This window comes from Aspergillus heteromorphus (genome assembly GCF_003184545.1).
Source record: "Aspergillus heteromorphus CBS 117.55 chromosome Unknown BO70scaffold_12, whole genome shotgun sequence".
Classification (NCBI taxonomy): domain Eukaryota; kingdom Fungi; phylum Ascomycota; class Eurotiomycetes; order Eurotiales; family Aspergillaceae; genus Aspergillus; species Aspergillus heteromorphus.
The window spans coordinates 349684-368158 of NW_020290417.1; the positions used below are offsets into that span (position 1 = coordinate 349684).

The 18475-nt window shown below is 50.2% G+C and overlaps 4 protein-coding genes across 4 annotated transcripts; 2 read left to right on the plus strand and 2 right to left on the minus strand.

Annotated features, from left to right (window-relative positions):
* Positions 1-338: 338 nt before the first annotated feature.
* Positions 339-1214, plus strand: BO70DRAFT_405378 (uncharacterized protein; the record flags this gene model as incomplete). Its single annotated transcript, XM_025547114.1, has 2 exons — positions 339-749; positions 804-1214. Exons 1-2 carry the CDS (start codon positions 705-707, stop codon positions 1212-1214), a joined length of 456 nt encoding a protein of 151 aa, XP_025399401.1. The 5' UTR covers positions 339-704.
* A 99-nt stretch (positions 1215-1313) lies between these two features.
* On the minus strand, positions 1314-2256 carry BO70DRAFT_362055 (uncharacterized protein). Its single transcript, XM_025543197.1, has 3 exons — positions 1750-2256; positions 1605-1682; positions 1314-1536 (listed from the first exon to the last, which is right to left on the minus strand). Exons 1-3 carry the CDS (start codon positions 2160-2162, stop codon positions 1398-1400), a joined length of 630 nt encoding a protein of 209 aa, XP_025399402.1. The 5' UTR covers positions 2163-2256; the 3' UTR covers positions 1314-1397.
* A 346-nt stretch (positions 2257-2602) lies between these two features.
* On the plus strand, positions 2603-4312 carry BO70DRAFT_379656 (uncharacterized protein). Its single transcript, XM_025545362.1, has 2 exons — positions 2603-2905; positions 2979-4312. Exons 1-2 carry the CDS (start codon positions 2805-2807, stop codon positions 4156-4158), a joined length of 1281 nt encoding a protein of 426 aa, XP_025399403.1. The 5' UTR covers positions 2603-2804; the 3' UTR covers positions 4159-4312.
* A 2222-nt stretch (positions 4313-6534) lies between these two features.
* Positions 6535-6866, minus strand: BO70DRAFT_396435 (uncharacterized protein; the record flags this gene model as incomplete). Its single annotated transcript, XM_025546622.1, has 2 exons — positions 6535-6738; positions 6825-6866. The coding sequence occupies 2 exons, from the start codon at positions 6864-6866 to the stop codon at positions 6535-6537; spliced, it is 246 nt and encodes an 81-aa protein (XP_025399404.1).
* Positions 6867-18475: the final 11609 nt, after the last annotated feature.

Sequence of the window (18475 nt, forward strand, 5' to 3'; positions counted from 1 at the left end):
CCATCGCCATTTCCAGACCAATCGGAGCAACAATATGGAATGGTTGATTGCTTTGCAGCCGATGACCACAGAGGGCAGTACAATCGCACCGGATTTTCATGTGGTACAATGGATCTCCCGATCGCGACCCCCCACCTGTTCTCCACTCTGAAGGCTGGCATGCTTAATTCCACATCTCCCATTTTTTGCTTCATTAATCCAAGAACAGCTAACTTGCAGCCTGAACTCGACAGGCAGAGATGGAATATCACCTTCATCCGTCCGCAATATTACCAGACCTCAGCCAAGGCGTTCGGTACAACACAGAGACAATTTCATGCCCTTCTCAGATAATCTAAAACCCGCTAACTTTGGATTTCTTTCAGGCATATCTCCCCAAACCCCATGCCGATTGTTTGTATAGCAGACGAAGATCCCTCATTAATATGCCAGCCAAACCACCTCACATCCAGGGACAAAGAGTCCGATTGCCAACACGATGGCCCAAGAGTCCAGACAGAGCCATCAAACAGTGCAGCAAACTTCTCTGATTCCATCTCCATCCCTACAATATTCCGTATGATTCTGATCCCATTACCACTATAAAAGGGCAGTCAAAATAATTTCCGGCACCACGGCTGGACAACACTTCCCCAACTCTGCTTCGCGCGCATCAATCATCTCGCGAAACTTCCTCTCTCGCATCCCTCTCTCAACTCAGCAAAATGTCCCTAACAGGCATCATCTGCACTGCCCGCATCCCCCTCTCCGTACGTCCCCCATCCCCCTCGCTATTCCCCTTTCCCTGACAATCAAATCTTTAGACCCTAGCCACAATCCTCACAACCGCCTATGCCAAAAACCCCAACTACAACCCCACCCTCGTCATCCTGGCCAGCGATACCTGTCTCACCTTACAAACCCTCCAGTCCCTATCCTCAGACCCACCCTCACCCGAACCATTCATCTCCCCCTTCCTCGGCATGTCCAACGAGTCAGCCGTCTTCGCACTCCGAAAGATCGCTCGCGAGACAGCCGTCCAGACGGACCGGTTCTTCGTTGCGGATGAGCGGACCATACGCGACGGCACGCTGTTGTTGGTCGATACGGATCGCGATGAGAGGGGGGAGTTGAGGACGGTGAGGGTCGCGGGGGAGGAGGCGAACGTTGAGGCGGTTTGTAGAGGGGGTGGGGGGAGGAGTGTGGCGGATGTTGTGGTGGCTATGGGAGGTTGATGGGGGGTAGTGCTTTTTTTCGTGAACGTATGGGGTAAACTGTGGAGTGGGTGTTGGAATCGTGAATGATACGCAGTTATATGTTGGCCTTGATAGCGTGGAAACATGAATGGTTTGGAATGGATTGATGTATGATCCAAAGCACGATACACAACAGACGAGGGGTGATCTTCCCACCGCAAACTACAGTATCCACGACGACGTATCGTCGTATTCTCGGCCCTCCCCAACCCGCGCCAGGTTCCATTGGATGTAGTTGGTATCTCGCCCATACTTATCCCTTCCCTCCGGTGCGCCATAGATTTCAAAATTGACTATGTAGCTAGGATATCAGAGGTATCAGTTATCTGCCCAGCAAGGAATACGGGGAGTGGAAGAAAAAGGGCGAACCATCTTTGATTCGGCTTATCCCACAAGAGATTGTCCGCTCCAGTCTGGAAGATGATCACACCGAAAGACATACATTCCCTGTCAAAGAAAGAAATATCAGTATGTGGTAAGCATCTATTCGCGTCACGGATTTCAGGCAACCCACAGCCACGCCTTTCTCAAGGCCGCCCTGAGCTCGTCACGCTCTTCTCGGTCCAGGTGATGATAAACCGAAGATACATCTGCCCCCAGGAGCCCTCCATGATGATGTAGTAAATAAAGCCTCCTAGAACCCATTGATCCACTTCTCACCTGCCTCTCAGGGGAGCCTCGGGCGTGGCTTGTTGGGCCCTGATCGAGGGCTTTTTGGTGGCGGTTCCCCACCAAGGAATTCTGGAACATATAAATGCAGCCCGTGCCTGTGAGTCCGCAAATTTGTCCTGGTGCTCCCACTTGCCATATATATTTTAGCTCTCCTGGATCTTTCTCTGGACTTTCCAAGTAGACCCGTCGGGGGAAAAGGAATTCCGAGCCGATGTAGTTGTCGTCAAACCAGGTGATATTCGATGGGATCATCATTGTTTCAAAGGGTTGTTGAGTCAGGAAGGGATTTGCCGCGCGGGGAACTGAAGTCGATCTTTATGCGGGACAGACGGACAGTCATGACTTCGTGATGTCTATAGCCTTTACTGTGGTATTTTCGGGGCAATGAATAGGATGCTTAGTACTCTGTAGCAAAAGTCCGATTTGACAACCCATCCTATCACCCTAGGGCTGCCAACCATCCGTTGGTAGTGTCCGTGCCCAACACCACATCATCCGGACCACAGACCCCAGTCTGCCACCTCACCAGCCTGTGCGATTTGCTCCTTCCCCTCCTCCTGCTTCGACACCATGCATCCAACTCAGAAATCACGCCAGACAATCCAATCCATCCAATTAAGTACCCTCGACGTCCCCCCTGTTCATGCATCGCGGGTTGTATTAAGTACACCCTTGCGCGTGCGGCTGACGTGGTCGCGCGGGGCCATCAAGGGAGAGTTGTCTCTCGAGACATTAGACCCATTCACCAGCTGTTCTTTTTATGTCCGTGTGTAGTAGAAGCAGCTGTCTCACTGTCTATAAGTTGAAGCATCTCCCACTTCCAAGTCACAATCGGCTCTAGCTTCCTCGTTTTCATCAGACATATCGACCTCGGCCTCAACCATCTGGCCCGACAAGATGGCGAACAAGAAGAAAGCGAAGCTCAGGAAGCTAGCTTTGGCTCGTCCACCGAATGACCCAAAGCCAGCGATAACAGAATATCCCCAACCGCTGGCAAGGTAAGCCAACCTGTCCCCAACCCACCACGACAACCAATCCTTCCACGTATTAACACACCTTCCACCCATCCAGCCCCTACCTCACCCCCACTGCTACCCTGCGAATCGGCCAAAGCAGTTTCAAAGTCCCCGAATACTTTCTGCGCCCGTACCCCGTCTTCGCCGTCAACTCGCTCGACATGCGCCTCAACGTCCACGAAGACATCGGCCACACGGTCGTCCACTTCCTCTGCACGGGCGCCTATGAGACCATCAGACCGGACGATTCCGGCCCGTGGTCCTGTCCTTTTACGCGCGAGTTCGAGCGAAGCGTATATGCTTATCACGCGGCGAAGATATACGGTCTTCAAGGCTTGGAGAAGCACGCGAAGAGATACATGCAGCGGTTCGGGCACTATGTGACAACACTGCAGGTGCTAACTGTTGCTCGAAGCGTGTATGCGGACCATCCGGATAAGGATTTTTGGTTTCGGGATTTCGTGCGACAGAAACTCATCAACACCTTCCAGGCCGGTGAGGAAGATTTGATTGAATGTGTGTCGAATTATGGAGTCGGGACGGAGCAGCAGTTCGACCAGTTCTTGGTCAAGACTGTGCTGGAGATCTTCCGTGATCGGATGGTTGCGTTGCGCGATGCGACTTCGAATGGATATGGAGTGGCTAGTAGTCATTGTGATGCGCCGGATGAAGAGGAGGTCCCCGATCAAGCATCGGCTGTGGATTTCCAGGAGACGATGGAGGAGATTCCTGAACCTTCTGGCCCCGATGAGCTTTCTCCTCCTGCTGAGCTGCCGGTTGAATTTCCCCCAGACGAGCCTCCCGTCCCTCCTGAATCGCCTCCCCCCGACGAATACCCCGGTGAAGCTCCCCCGGCAGATCCCTATGAGACTGACCGCCACGACCAGTTCACATCCCCAAGCCCCCCTCCACCCGCTCAATACAGGAATGACCGGGGCGAATGGGGTGAATGGGGTGTATCACAACCCCTAGCCCGGCGCTCCCCATCTCCTCCTCCCCCCGAAGAACCGGCTGCATACGAGGAGCCTACACCACCCCCGGAGCCAGAAACGCAGTCCCATACACAGCCAGAAAGCTTTGACTGGAGTGCTTGGACCGTCGCCCCGCCAAAGAAGAAGATTGTCACGGTTGATATAAAATTGCGTTCTCTGCAGGAGCCGGTAGAGGGTATACCGGTGCCTGGTCCAGAGTTAGGGCCGGAGCCGGAGCCAGGGCCATCGCTCGAGGTTTTCTAGACAAGTGATTAGTATGACTAGGTGTCTCGGTCTGTTTATTGATTCCGTATGAGAATAATGCTATGAACCTGTTTTGCTTTCTCTTTAAAAATTGTTTTACGAATCTGCGAATGCGTGGCGCTGTTTGTGGTATCTGCGTCAGTGCATATTATCTCTGCTTCTGATGGTTTGCTATGTCTCACCTCTCTAATGCGATGCGATACCTTCATTTGAAACATTTGTCGTACGGGAAAATGTCGATTGTGGGCGACTTGGGTTGTACATCCCGAGTTGAAAGAAAGAAAAGAAAGACCAAGCCCCACTTCAATCTTGTCTCTTCTAAACAACTTACAGAGTGGAGCGCGAGATCTGGATGAGTGAGTCCCTCGCTTGACTTTTCAGCTCGATCCGGCTGGGAAAATAAATACTCCTCGTCATCGTCGTCCAATCAGGTGATGTTCGAGGGATAATCATGATAGCGGTGATGGTATATGTCGGAAGAAATTGAAAGCAATATGGCAGACACGGGCGTGTGGACTGGAGAGTTGGAAGGGGCGCGGGCTCAGGCGTCAAGTGTCAGGAGAGTGAATAAAGAGAGGTCCGGGGGTCGCTGGGGGTAGGGGAAGGACAGTTGAAGAGACCGCTCAATACTACCTTATTATTCGGAAATTCATATCAGGCTTACGGAAAGGCAATCAAAAGATTGTTTCAATATGGTTAGAATTTATAATATCACAAGACGGACTGATCCTATTACATGAATTCGATCAATAAATAGCTGGAAATTATTTACATCAGATACTGGTATGATATGGCACAGCCAACGGCAGCATAGCGACTTCGTCGCGAGGAGGTGCTAAGGGACTTGCTTGAATATCCGCTAGCGCTGTTACATGAAAAGTCGCAAGACAGGCATTCATTGCATCCCATACGGCTTTATTCCTGTGCATGCAATGGAAAAGAAGAAGATTGTTTATTTTGCTCTGACGCGTCAAAGTTGACTCCATCCCGCGCAATATTTGGAGCGTCCGTCTGCTCCACGTTCCAACCGCCATGCCTTTAAAGAGTTTGCAGTGTTGGGTGGTGAGTACGCCAGAAGACGCTTTCCGTTGGCAGATTGTGATACCGGTGGGCTAACGGGTCTTCCGATTTCAGAGTTGATAGCCCCCCTCCCCCCAGAGGGAGTTTGCCATGCATGGCTGGCGGAAGTTGGTGGTCTCCCTTGGAGATTTTAACGGTGTATCAAAAAAAACAAGACAGATTCTATGATCCCTATCGGAGTTGCTCTGCGGTCTGCGGGGATTCACCCATCTTTTGTATCCCGGACTCGGCCCACATGATCGTTTGAATTGTGGTAGGAGATTATATCGGGACGAGTTGTCAGTTAAACTGCTTTTTCGAGGTGAGCACCGCATGCCGTGCTGTGGCTGGTGGGCTGAGACCCGTTAAACTTCCATCATGGGGCCTCGGGGGGGGAGGATACAGCAGGTGAAGATACAGCAGAGGAATATGCTGGCGCTTGGGAAATTCATCATCAGAGGAAGGAAGATAGATTGTGGAGGAAGACGATCTTTTGTATCGCAGGATGGGTGCCTGTGGGGAGGAATACTCCCCTCATAGCAAGAAAGAGCCACACAGAGTCAAGTTTTGCGCCAGCAGGCAAGATACTGACTGTGTCGGCTGAGTGTAACCCCAGTTGTTTGGTGGTCTGTCTGGCATAGCGACGATAGTATGAGAATAATTATGCCAAAGCGAGGGATGGTGCTTCAGAGGCAGATGATTGTCATAATTTATCGGATTATTGCGTATCTGACCATTCTCCATTGAACGTATATCCATTGACGAGTTTCCCAAATCGAGGAATGTTCGCAGATCCATTATGCACGGCTTCGTTCCGTCAGTCCACTAGATCGTCTGGTAGTTCGGTATATCTTAGAGGGCAAGACGCCATTCGGCTGTGGCGCGGTTAAGGCCGAGTAGGATCTTTGGTTGATCCGTATTAGACTGCTTAGAAGGAGGTCTGCATATTGCATCAAGTCCATTCCCGCGTGGTAACAACGATTGTTATGAGCATCCTCATTGATAGTATGAAGGCCCAAGTCCCTTGTGGAAGAACAGGAGGTTGATGTCTTTGAAGGCATAACTTAAAGAAGGACTTCTGAATCACATCCGAAGTTGAAAAGGGCATCCTTTCGCTTTCCAGATTCAAACCATTCGGGATAGGAATTGCCGAACCATCAATTTCACTATGGTTCAACTTTCCTGAAAGTCGGAAGTCAAATTTGATCTTAGTATCGTCGCTGATGGGTTGATTTGCAGGAACGTCTTATTGGCAATCCGATGCAAGGTCGGGAATTCTGTGACTAAATCTTTCCCAGAGCAATTTTATTCTGTGTCTCACATGGCCTCCGGCAGATACATTAAAAGTGCTTGCGTAGCATTGTGAGACATGGTGAGGAAGGTAATACCACCATTATGGCAGACAGGCTGTTTGTCAGCGTGGTAGAGCATTCGGCGAGGGAACAGGCCCAGGATAGGGTCGATCTCAACGAGGTCATGACGCATGCTGTATTCCCCATTGGCGGCTCGACCGTTGAACATCTGGTGGCAGTCGAATAGCTTCGGGATGAATTACCGGCAGTTTTCCACAGCAGCATGCGTCATCTGGCTTGAAGAGTCGGGGGCACATCAACTTCCCAGGCCATGTGTCGCCCAAAGTCTTTGGACATGTATGGCCTCGGAGCGGTGTCGAGTGTCTTGTATGTGTCTGCAAGAAATGTTTTGTCCGTCGGGATCGCATTTCGCTCGTGGCATAGCTATCTATGTCCCATATAGAATAGGAATGTGAAATTCCTGACCTTGTTATCAAGCAATCGCTCGACAAGTCGCTTATCTGCGTGGGCGAGCAGTCGGGGCTCATAAGAGACCGAGTAGCAGGGAGCACTGAGAGAGTGGGACTTGGCCACTTTATAAAATGCTGGTAGATCGTGTCTTGTTTTCAGTCTTTGAAACTTTCGTCGCCAAGGTTTGCAGCGTGACCTTGCACCTTGATTGATGGAGTAAGTTCAGACGGATCTGATATGTTTTGTGGTCGATTTGCCTCTGTCGGAGAAGGAAACGGAGGCGTAGCCAACGAGTTTTGAGGCGACAATCCGGTTTGATATCGCGAAGTTGAAGTCGCAGAAAGTCTGCCCAGACGGATTTTTTCCTTGTATCGAGGCACTATATTGATGTTTAATCATGCGAAAGGGTCAGTAGCGGAATTGCTCTGATGTTGAGGTTGTAGTCGGGTCGCTGGAGGCTCGACCTTTCGATACACCGTGGCTAAACGTCCTCCTTCTCGTATCCCGCCCATTCTCCTTCGCATATTATTCCACTTGGATGTGCTGAGATGATCATAATAATTCTCTCCCTTCTTTTTTTTATTGATATGCTTTTCCGTTTTCCTCTTGGCTTTCATTATCTTCTTCTTTTTTTTTCGTTCTTTCCTTTTTATCTTTATTCTTGGTTTTCGCTTCTTTCTTTCTTCTTGTCCCAATATTCATTTTCATTCCTTATTCTGATCAATTCATTTCCCCCCACATAGGCATCTTCCACTTCATCAGCGAAAACCCCACCGGGCCATACCCGCAATCAAAACCGCCATTCTGAGCGCGTTTCGCAGTCCGCCTGATGCTGCGGACACGATAGCATCAAATTCCACCATCTCTTTCAATCACCAAGCGCCTTTTCAACACCATACCGCCGAAGTGCAGAACCGGAAGCAGAGCACGATTGAATACCCCGTCGGAACGCGGACAACCCAGTGTTGGGCCAGTAGATCAACCAAAACACCCGGCGATATGTGACCTGACTATCAGGCAAAGAAGTGTAATGTCTGGGGTAGCATGCGTTGTGCAATGAGGACCCCCTTCCCCCCCCCCCGAATGGGATACGCTTTATCGACTATTGATATTTTCGATCATACCGAAACAAATCAGTGGATTCTGTTGCGGCTCAGCTGAGACAAGAATATATTGTGGAAGGGCGCAGGATTGGCGTATACGTATACCAGCCTAGCCCGGCCGGGCCGGGGCTGCGGCCTTTTTCGTTTGTGCGTCTTGCAAAACAGCAGAGCGGTATGAAGATGGGTTTTTTGAAATCTATCTTGATGCCGACTGAGCTGAGTAATGATAGAATGGCTTCTCGCCTGAGATAGTTGGGGCTTATTGGCTTGCCTCCATGGGAATAATTGATCGGCGATTATAGGTGTCCGTTTATTAGTAGTCGGGAGGAATAGACCAAAGACAGCGTCGGTTGAGGCTCTGATACGAGGATCGGGCTTTTGGTTGCCGATTCTACCTCGTTCAGGTCTCTGACTGTGGTGCTTCATATATGAGTTTCTTCGGGGATAGAGGATGAAGGTGGAATTGAGAAATGAGTGAGTAGGTTTGTCGTGGATACGTTTGGTGTAGTATATGCGAGAGGCGAGATGTGAGAGGTGAGATAATCAAAGCTGACATGAGGTTGAGAGCGAGGCCATGATGCCTTGAGTAGATATGTGTGAGACGATTCTTCAACGTCGCCCATTACCGTACTCTGCGAACAGCAGCATGAGGAGCGAAAGCTTTTGAGAAACGCCCCTGCTATACTGAGCCTGGAATGGGAGACGGATCCCCGCCCAAAAGTATCAACACAAGCATCATCTTCCGCATTAGGGTCCAAACGGTAGATTGGAAATTAATTAGATGACATCGCCACGTGCGCGATGCCGAGGCTTTGGTCGATTCAAGATCAGATGCAAGCCCCGAAAAAAGGTAGAAAGGTCAGGTAGTCAATATCGGCGAGGCGTGTAGGTCGCCCCAGATATTTCTGGGTGGGAGACATTCCACTCTGGCTAGTCTGGTGATTCTGGTCATTCTTGTATACAAAGAAAGCCTCCTGCTGCGTAGACTCGGGCGAATAGTTCACAGCCAACATCACGACTTCCCATCTGTATAGAGGGATCCAAGAGATGTTTACATATTCGGGCGCCAACCACCCCTTTCACCATATAGTCAGGATAACGCCCGCCCCATGAGATGCTTGTGGTTATCGTGCCACGCCGTTTGTAAGGGTGTGGTCTAGCGAATATCGGGGATTGGTCATAACCCTCGATTCATCGGCAGTGGAAGATCCATGCGTTGAAAGGTTCGGTTGCGAAAGATAAGTTTCCCTGCAGACGTCACGCAGTGCTATAAATCCCGTGGATGCAACATTCTGGGAGTAGTAGGAAGAATGCCCTCGCTTGGGAGGCACGGCTGACCTCCCTGCTATGAACGTCTGCAAACCGCACGCCCTATATTGGCGGCGGGTCGAATCTGCCATGCTTTGGCACCGTTGATATCTTCAAATGATAGATGTCGAATACAAGGCCGAATTGGCAGCAGATCAATCCATCCTGCCCGTAGGGTAGAGACAGGGAATGCCGGGAATATTTTCGCGACATCACACCCTCTTTCCTGCTGGGGCATCCAGGCCGCAGAAATACCAAATTGGTCTGTCTTTCTTCGGACAGATTTCGGTTAAAAGGATGTCGTTTGACTGAAGAAATGGCAATAAAATGCCCTATATTTACCTCGCTTAGGTAGGACAGTGATTACCAACGAGACAGACGACAACACACGGTTGAGTGTCTTTGATTTAGGACCACCGTTCCATAACCACGCGATATCGTATAATATGCCCAAGGTACCGTTGAGCAGATCCTGGCGATCGATCGAGTGTTGGAATCCGTGATCCGACGTCTAATAGATAAATAGACCTGAAGGTCAAGATTTTCGCAGCCTTAGCCAGCCACCCCAGCTCATTTGAATGATATAGCTCAACAGAACGTATGGAATGTCTTTTTGCAGGTCCTGACACTTCCATCCTGCGATATCTTGTGTTTGGGTGGGCAATATTTTCAGAGTCGGTTAGATAGACTCGCAAACCTTGATTGATATTATCATCAATCCGATAATCTGCATTTCGACCCATTGGGAGTGACGTTTCAAGACAGGAAGACCCCAAACAGTCGGATGGTCGAGTTCCTCGTACTTGATGCTGTTTTTCATCATCGAAAATTGGCCACAGGCGCCGCAACGTATACTATCCAACGTAGGGTCTTTATAGCCCACCTAGCCGGAACACCATGTGTGTCGTGAGTGCCGTAAGGGAAAAAGAAACACTCCATGAGTGTGGAGTGTCAGACCATCGCATAGCGGGTATATCTTCGAGATACACGGTTTATCAGCGGTTTTGGGAATGTGCAGCTCATGCCGTGTCCAATTCAGCGCGCTGACACTGCTGCTGACGCCCGTGGTGCCCCATTGACGGCCATAACAGGTCATGAGTTATTGGTATCGATAGTCTTCTCTGCTCCGTGGATGGTCACAACAAGGGCCCGGTTAACCATGATGTTATCCAGCTTGTGAAAAATGAAACAACGGGTCATTCGACGATTATCAAGCCCAATCGCTGTGATGATTCAAGGACTGGCCTGTCCTATGGGCGCGAGCACAATAGCTGTTTGAATTCACACCTCATTTTTGGAAAGAGATCTCATTCGCAATCTGGAGCCCGGAATATCATCGAAGACGACGTCGCAGAAGCCATGATTGATGGGCAAATTAGGTCGGGATTCTGTCGCATGTGGTTGCGGATCCATCGATAAAGCTCACCCAATGTCCAGGGGTCGCATATTGGTCCCATCTATCGGATGGTAAAAAATTCCAGGCAGTCTCATGTAAGAAAGTGGCACGCACCGAAATGGCTCGGTTGCTGAATCATTGTCGCTGACTTTGCGGTTTGAATAGAATATAGATAGCCAGGCAGATTCCTCAGATGGTGGATGCAGTTCCAACGCTGATGAGAAGGAATCTCATGGCTCGCGCGAGTGTCTCCCCACTGCGTCTGGTCGGAGTGGCTTTCAGATCGATGTGTGATATTCACTGTGACAGCGAGGATGTTCTCGACCATCTCTTTTGTCGCTTTTCTTGCATCAACACACCGAAAGCATCGCACTGGGGATGTTCACCCCGTCAGCTTCGAAAAGTCATACCCTCCCGTACACGCAGCACCCTATGTCCAGGCGTAGTTATAAGAGGTCGGGGAGCCAATCCCACCAAACCTTCTCAATCTGATTTAACTTCCAAGATAGATAACACTGGCTGAAGCAGCATAGTCAACAACTGAGAATGGGTCGATGCCATCGCCCATCAAAGTCTGGAAAACAGGTGTCCGTCTATCGGATCGCGCCTGGGTGACTAGCGACCAAGATACATCGGCTTCTGCATGTATTGCATGACACCAGATATAACACCGTCCTGTTAATTATTACCCAACACTTAGGCAATTTTACCCTCGGAAACCGCACCTGCTCTGCGAATGTCATGGACGAGGCCATGACACATAGCTGGGCTGGGCTGCAGACCGGACAGGCTTCAGATGAAAGATTACACATCCTGCCTTTTGTCTAGTCGGAGTCCGCGACATATTGAGGACGGTCAAGCTGCTAGGCCATTGTTCGAAGTTCATTTTCGCGAACAAGACGTGTTGGTCGGGGACGTTTGGTCTGAACATAAAACAGACGAAACAATAATCCCGAAGGATCGAGACAGAAATAACATATCCAGACCATCATAGGGATACGCAGCCGGCATGATATCTGGTCCTGTTGACATATCTTGATAATTTAGATCCGCGGGCAACGGAGGTGGCCTTGGAATTGATATGTGATGTGTATCATTTCCATTTGGCTCAATTGTAGCCTGATATAATCGAAACATTTCGGTCTTTTCCCTGCGAAGAACCAAATCCGGTGGTCATGTTCTCGAGAGACGCCTATCTCGATGAATTTGGGGGTCTTTGCCATATAGTCCGGAGGACTGATTCACCGCACCCTCACGAGGAAGATGTTTTGAAGGTTGATTATATCCATCGGCATTGGGGTGGGAACAACTAGACAATTTCACCGGATGTGGTCAATCTTGATATTTTCAACGTCACCAAACATCCAACTTGGCGTGTGTGGTCATAGACATGCCCAGGATGTAGATAAATGGCCACTGTTGACGCAGTCTCAAACATCCAATCGAACATGCATGGCCCGCTTCATTCTCGATGTTCTCATCTTGGGGAATCACATTTTCAAATGCCCCACGGGGTGAAATGCATCACAGTCACCGCGACTTTTGCGCTACCAGCCAGAGTGACTATGATGGTGTTGTAAGGACGAAGGGACCGTCTCCAGATTCACCCCGTCAGGGCACAGCGAACAATAATGCCTCAACACTAAACGTTCGTAGTCGATCATCTTTCCCCGGTAATACATGCCCTCTGTGTTGTCGAGACTGCTTCATCCAGACCAACGGGCAAGACACCACCAACCCGGTCCAACACTCCACCGAGGATATTACAGCAGATAGCACGGGCGTAAACTCGGACATTGGACAAAAGCGACCCGTTGCTTGTATAACGAGCATTTGGTGCGATTAAGCCCAGATTTCCTGCTTGCCCTAACGCGAACTCTCAGACTTTTGGCAAAAGCAAGGCCCCAGACACTGTCTGGTAAAGAAGATATGCAGACTTTGTCGTCATCCTGATTCGCATATCGTATTCGGAGGAACGACAGTCGGGCATGACCGAGAATAAGCTCACGAACCGAGGATTGCGGCGGTGGCCGAGTATCCCGCAAGGACCGGTTATACATCCAGCTCTCTTGCATGCCCTTGCTGTCTCTTCGGTCGCAACCAACGACAGAGGTGATCGGAGCGGTCCGTTTTCACCGCCGGCAAAGAGGGTGGCTACTAGAATTTCCGCCAGTTGCAGCCTTGCTCGCATAGCTTCTTCGTCGAAGCCCAGAAAGCCGTCATCATTGACATAACTAGCTTGTTTCAACTCTCATGACCGACTGGCGTACCATACAAACAGACCCTAATCGACCGCGAAGGCTATGATGGAAGGTGGGTGCTTCTCGTCACAGGGAGTCAGTGGTATCTGATGCCGGAACAAGCGGAGGAGAGAACACGTTCAGTGTCAACACGACGTGTAGGTTGCCAATGGAGAAGTATGGCGAAGGCCTGGCGTAGTCTCCGCAAAAAGACATCTTCGTTGTGTCATAAGAGGCCACAACCACCCAACAGTGCCTCGTCCATGTCCCATTTCCCGCGCTGAAGAATGCGCCCAGAAGACGATTTCTTTTGGGCTGTGTCAACACATAGATCATCCAGATAGTTAAAAATCCGATGGCTTCGAAGGCTATCTGGATATAGGTTTCCATTGATTGTGAATATCGACGATTTGCCAAGCGTAGACTGCCATATACCACAGAGAACGGAGGCCAATATAAAGTGTGCCGATATCATGAGGCTATTATCCGATATCAAAACTTTCGCTCCCAGTCGATTTCTTGATATCATTGCTTCCAGCCTCAACAACTTTACCAACCAAGGCAAGTGAAGGATGAATCTCGCACAACAGCGACTTTCCCAAGTCGGATCGACAGGACGCATTGCAGGATGAACTCTACCACCACCAGTCGTTCTGAGAAACCCCCCCCCCAATTTCTTGCTTCTTCGCAATGTCATGGACAATGACACAGGTGTCAAAAGGACCGCACCCCTGATGCGGTGGGCATGATGTCCGAGTATCGGGTTTGATTGGCTGTCGATAACCGTCGTCATAGGCAGGGGTGGATAGATTAAATGAAAGTATTTCGCTGATTTATCTGAAAACAATGCACAGACGATGGGGATGCTGGGATTACCATCCTCTCTAGCGGGATAGATGCCCTGCTGGTTTTTTGCCTTCAACGTTGCAGCGAAACTATATGTTGGAGCGAGGTGGTCTTTGCCTTTTGCGGGGGTCTTTCAACGTCCGAATATCATGGCATACCTCCCCAAATCGAGACGGTGGGTATAGAATCCCAGATATATTGTCGAAACTCTTGGTCACCATGCCACCTGCTGAGACAGTTCTCTTTGTTTGAAACTTTTTAATAGACGCGCGATATTTGCTTCGCCACGACCGACCGATTGTGGACCGATAATACTATGTCCCGGAACTGGGAAAGAAAATCACCCTGGACCCAGATACGTTGCCACGCATAATGATGCATCCAGCAGCGGTGTTTCTGAATATGAAATACGCGGTGCGTGAATTCGACAGTTGCCCAGCGACATGATCGCGGGTAAGGTGAGTCAAATCAGACCAGACCAGACCAGACCAGACCGACCTGTGTCGTTGCTTCGGTAGATATGTTAAGATATTCTGGTCATTGAGCTGTGCAACCCCACAGTTAATCTTCATGAACATCATCATCGCCGTGATTTGTATCATCTCCGATGAGAATGATAGCTGTGTCGTTAAACAGAGTCGTACGGTGGCCGTGTGGTATCGGCCCGAAAACTCTTTCCTGGTCCTTCGATATAGTAAATATCACGGACGAACGGTAATCTGGAACGTACTTTTCAATTCGCCAAGGACACCCTGGGGGATGATAGACATAGTCCTCCCAGGCTGTCAAGGCGAGGCTCTGGCCGCACTGACGTTCACATCGGCGACTTTGACAGTGTGTAGACGGGGCCAGCAAAGACCGACTGTTGTTGTTGGTCTTGGTAACGGAAAGACCAGTGGTAGTAGACACTGGCATAGTGTACTGCTGAGTCGAATCGGACTGCACGGTTTCAGTTCCGCAAATCTATATTCTCCCTGGTAATTTCTCCTCAATCCGATCTTGATGGCTTCGCGCGGACATCCCTATTCGAAGGATTAAATGCATCCAGACGGGGTGAGAAGCAGAAGTCGCAAGGACCCGCTATCAATAAATTGGTGCATGGCAGGATAGTATCACCGTTGAACGAACGACACCACCAGTATCCTGGGGGGAAACTAACAGGCCACGCTCTATGGCGCGCCTTTAACATCCCGCAACATCAGTTCCGGCTGATGATGAGGTAGACAACCCCGCGCCACACTGAGACGGGGCCGTTTCGCGATATAAAATCGAGGAATGCATCATTCGTCTTTTGTGATTCGGTGTGTTTTAAATTCAGGCAAAGGCAAGCGACTTGCGCTGTAAAGGAGGAAGCGGACCCCGTCATCGGTTCTGCAGAATATCTTTGCCCCCTGGCAGTCGGTGCTGCATAATGCCACTATGTATCGAAATGCAATGTCGAATGTCGTTTGCAACAGTGCTCTGAGCAATTTCTGACTCTCCAGGTTCGAAGGAGGCATACTAGAGTCTTTCTCCTCATAGGAAGCTCGACAATGCAGAGATACTCATTCGAAAAACTAATACCAAAGTTACCAATTTAGTAACGCCATTTCTCGCCGTAGATCGATCCTCCAGGATGAGGAACAACCACATCGTCCTTTACAAGACACAACACAGCGGCCATTGGCCATTTTCCGCAGCCTGCGCAGTGCTGAGGAGAGCATAGAGATGGAATAGGTGATGTTTAACAGCACCATTCCATTAGCAGTCTGATACAGGACGGACAGCAGATTCTTGCTGGGTGCTTTGTGCCTCGCTTCCTGGCTGATGGGTAATATAGCGTGGGTTGCAGTCGCAAAACAAGAGGAAGATATTTTCCCGTCTATCCATTCATGCGCCCTCCTCCCCTCCTTGCGAGGGTGCATGATGTAATTGTAAGCATGTGGACAGGGGTATCAACCAGACTGTTCTGTAGCTTTTGCGGCATTGGATTAGGAGGGAAGTTACCGTGAGCTAGTCGCCCCTCGACACCATCATGGAATGCGCCCTTCTGAGTTTCCCGGTGGGTTCTGGTGCTGAAGCTGATCGCCAGATGGGGGGGAGTGTAGGCAGGATTGGAGGTTGAGTCCGCCAGCGGGTCCGAGTAGTACTGAACTCGAGAGACTGATGATTCTCTTGCACAGGGGATTCTGGATGAACGGCTGGCGGTGATGAGAGATGAGGCCTCGATGGATCTTCCTGGGATCCGTGGGGATGGATAGAGCCAGGAGACAGTCCGTGTCTTCTTCCTTCGCTGCGGTAGAAGATTGTTGGCTCTTCAAACTAGCACCGCGGACACCATCCAGTCATGGTGGTGTCTGATCGACCGTTGTTCTCTTCCAGACAGGCAATCAACTAACCAGCCGCCAAATACAGCGCCGGGAAGATGTGCAGGGTGTCGAAAGTGCGAACACCACTACTCTGCTCTGCGATAACAACGTCCCTGGCTAGATTCCCATCACTATCTCAGGGTTCGTGTGGAATATCTGCTTGTCGCAACTTTCTGGCCAAGTGTAGCCTTCGAACCATTCTGGTTCGCCAAGTACTCTAGTAGAATACCGCAACCGGTAGCCAGATAATCCCATGCAGCAAAATAGTGGCCTGCCATGTTACTTGGTGTCTTCATGTCGATGGAGAAAGTCAATGCAGAAACTCGATGCAGAAACTCGATGCTTTGAGGAAAAACAGGCATATCAATGCTCGACATGCATTCTTCCTCGGACGAGACCAAGACGGAACGGAACAGAGAATGTTCTTCTTCCGAATATCATCCCTCGATTGTCTTCAGATAGGACTTTATATGTAGGTGCATATTCCTGGTGAGGAGCAGGTGTTGATATGTCTTCCGTGGGTCCGCTACTGAAGCCATCGAGTAAGCAGCGTCGTCAAGCGGAGATCCGACGACGGGAGCTGAAGAGCCGGTGACTGGCACATGGCCAAGTTGTCTGGTCTGCAACTTGATAAATGGTAAAGTGGGACTTTTTATCTCTCTCATGCCTCGTTTTCTTCCCGCAGCATCATCCCCACCTTCGTAACCTGCTACCTCCGGGGGGGAGGCTGGCGGGGGGAAAGAACAGACGGATGAGAACGGTTCTCGTACATCCAGCATATGGCGTGTCTCGTTTCACCTTGACCTTGACATCGTGTCTGATGCGTAGTGGAGTATTTAATCCCAATGGGATTGTTGTTGTCCTCTGCCCCCGACTCTCCGTCGTCGGACTCATCATCCTTGCATCTCTGGGTGATGTTTTTATTCCTTTCACCAGCGCAGTATCCCTCCTGGCAATCGCGGGGGGCCGGACACCCTGCGCAGCCAGTTGATGAACCCGCTGTCTTCTGGCGGAGGACATACTCGGTCTCGAACTTGTAATATCCATCCCGTCTTGTTGCTTCCTCGGACGACATGTAGTCTCCTAAATCTGCCACAACATTCCTCCACGACAGATGACCATTATGGCCTCTTCGAGCCCCGCCACACAACATATTAAATATCCCATCGCCGGCTCCATTTCATCTTCCCAACTGAAGTCGATGAGCTGCTCGGAGCATGCTCTGTCAAGATCGCATTTTATCGCGACTCAACCGCCACTCGTCCCAAAGTATATCGCATACAGCATTATAAAGGACCGCCTGATCGCTATTAAAATCGTCTGCTAGATCGAAAGAACCAACCACCTTTGCTGGTGAAGGTTGCGGATATACACGTATGACCCGACGGCTTCATTTGCATGCTGCTGCGGCTGTGACGTGCATGGACGGACTTGTGTCTGTTTGGTGGACAATGGAGTCGTTTCTGGAACGCTGAGTCTTGGACCGGCCGGCCGAGTCGATCTTGACTGTTGATCCTGTGGCAGTAGGGGGCGTCTGCAAGATAGGTACAGAGCGAAGTTTTTGGTTACGGATTCGGTAGTATGGACGTTTAATTGTCCGTTTGTCGACGCAGTGTGAATTGGAAACGTCGAGCCTTCCAGATCCTCTTCGCTGATGGTATGGAAGGCATCGTGGCCCGAGAATATGGCGTTCGAGAACCGCATATTGTCCATGGGCTAGACGACATGCTAGGTCCTTGACGGCAGTGTGCTGGGTGCTGCCTCGATATGTCTTCTCAAAGCGGCTCCAGCGACAATTGGAGAATACACTCCGTCTTTAGAGCATCTAGAACAGGGACAAAGTCCAGGGCTTGTTTCCCTGCATTCATCACTCGGGGACGTCGTCAGCGACCACTGTCCGACCTAGGTCATATATGCCACTCATATGCATCCTAACCTGGAGCGAAAATCGAGCGACAGACGCCGTCGAGTTTCATCTGAGTACTTGCCCCCATATCAATCAATGCCTGGGAAATCGGCCAGACAGACACGCCACACCCAGGACCAGAGGAGACCGAGGATATTCCACTCGGTGCTAGAGCGACCCTGCCCTAAAACCGAGTATAGACTCCTCCGATAATCTCCTGGGTTCTAACACTCCGAATGGTGGCATCGGGGTAATCCCACATGTCGTATGTCTTGTGAGCCGAGGTTCTGCTAAAGACCCCGAAATTCGCACCTGGACAGTAGTATGCAGTATCACGCATCTCTATCT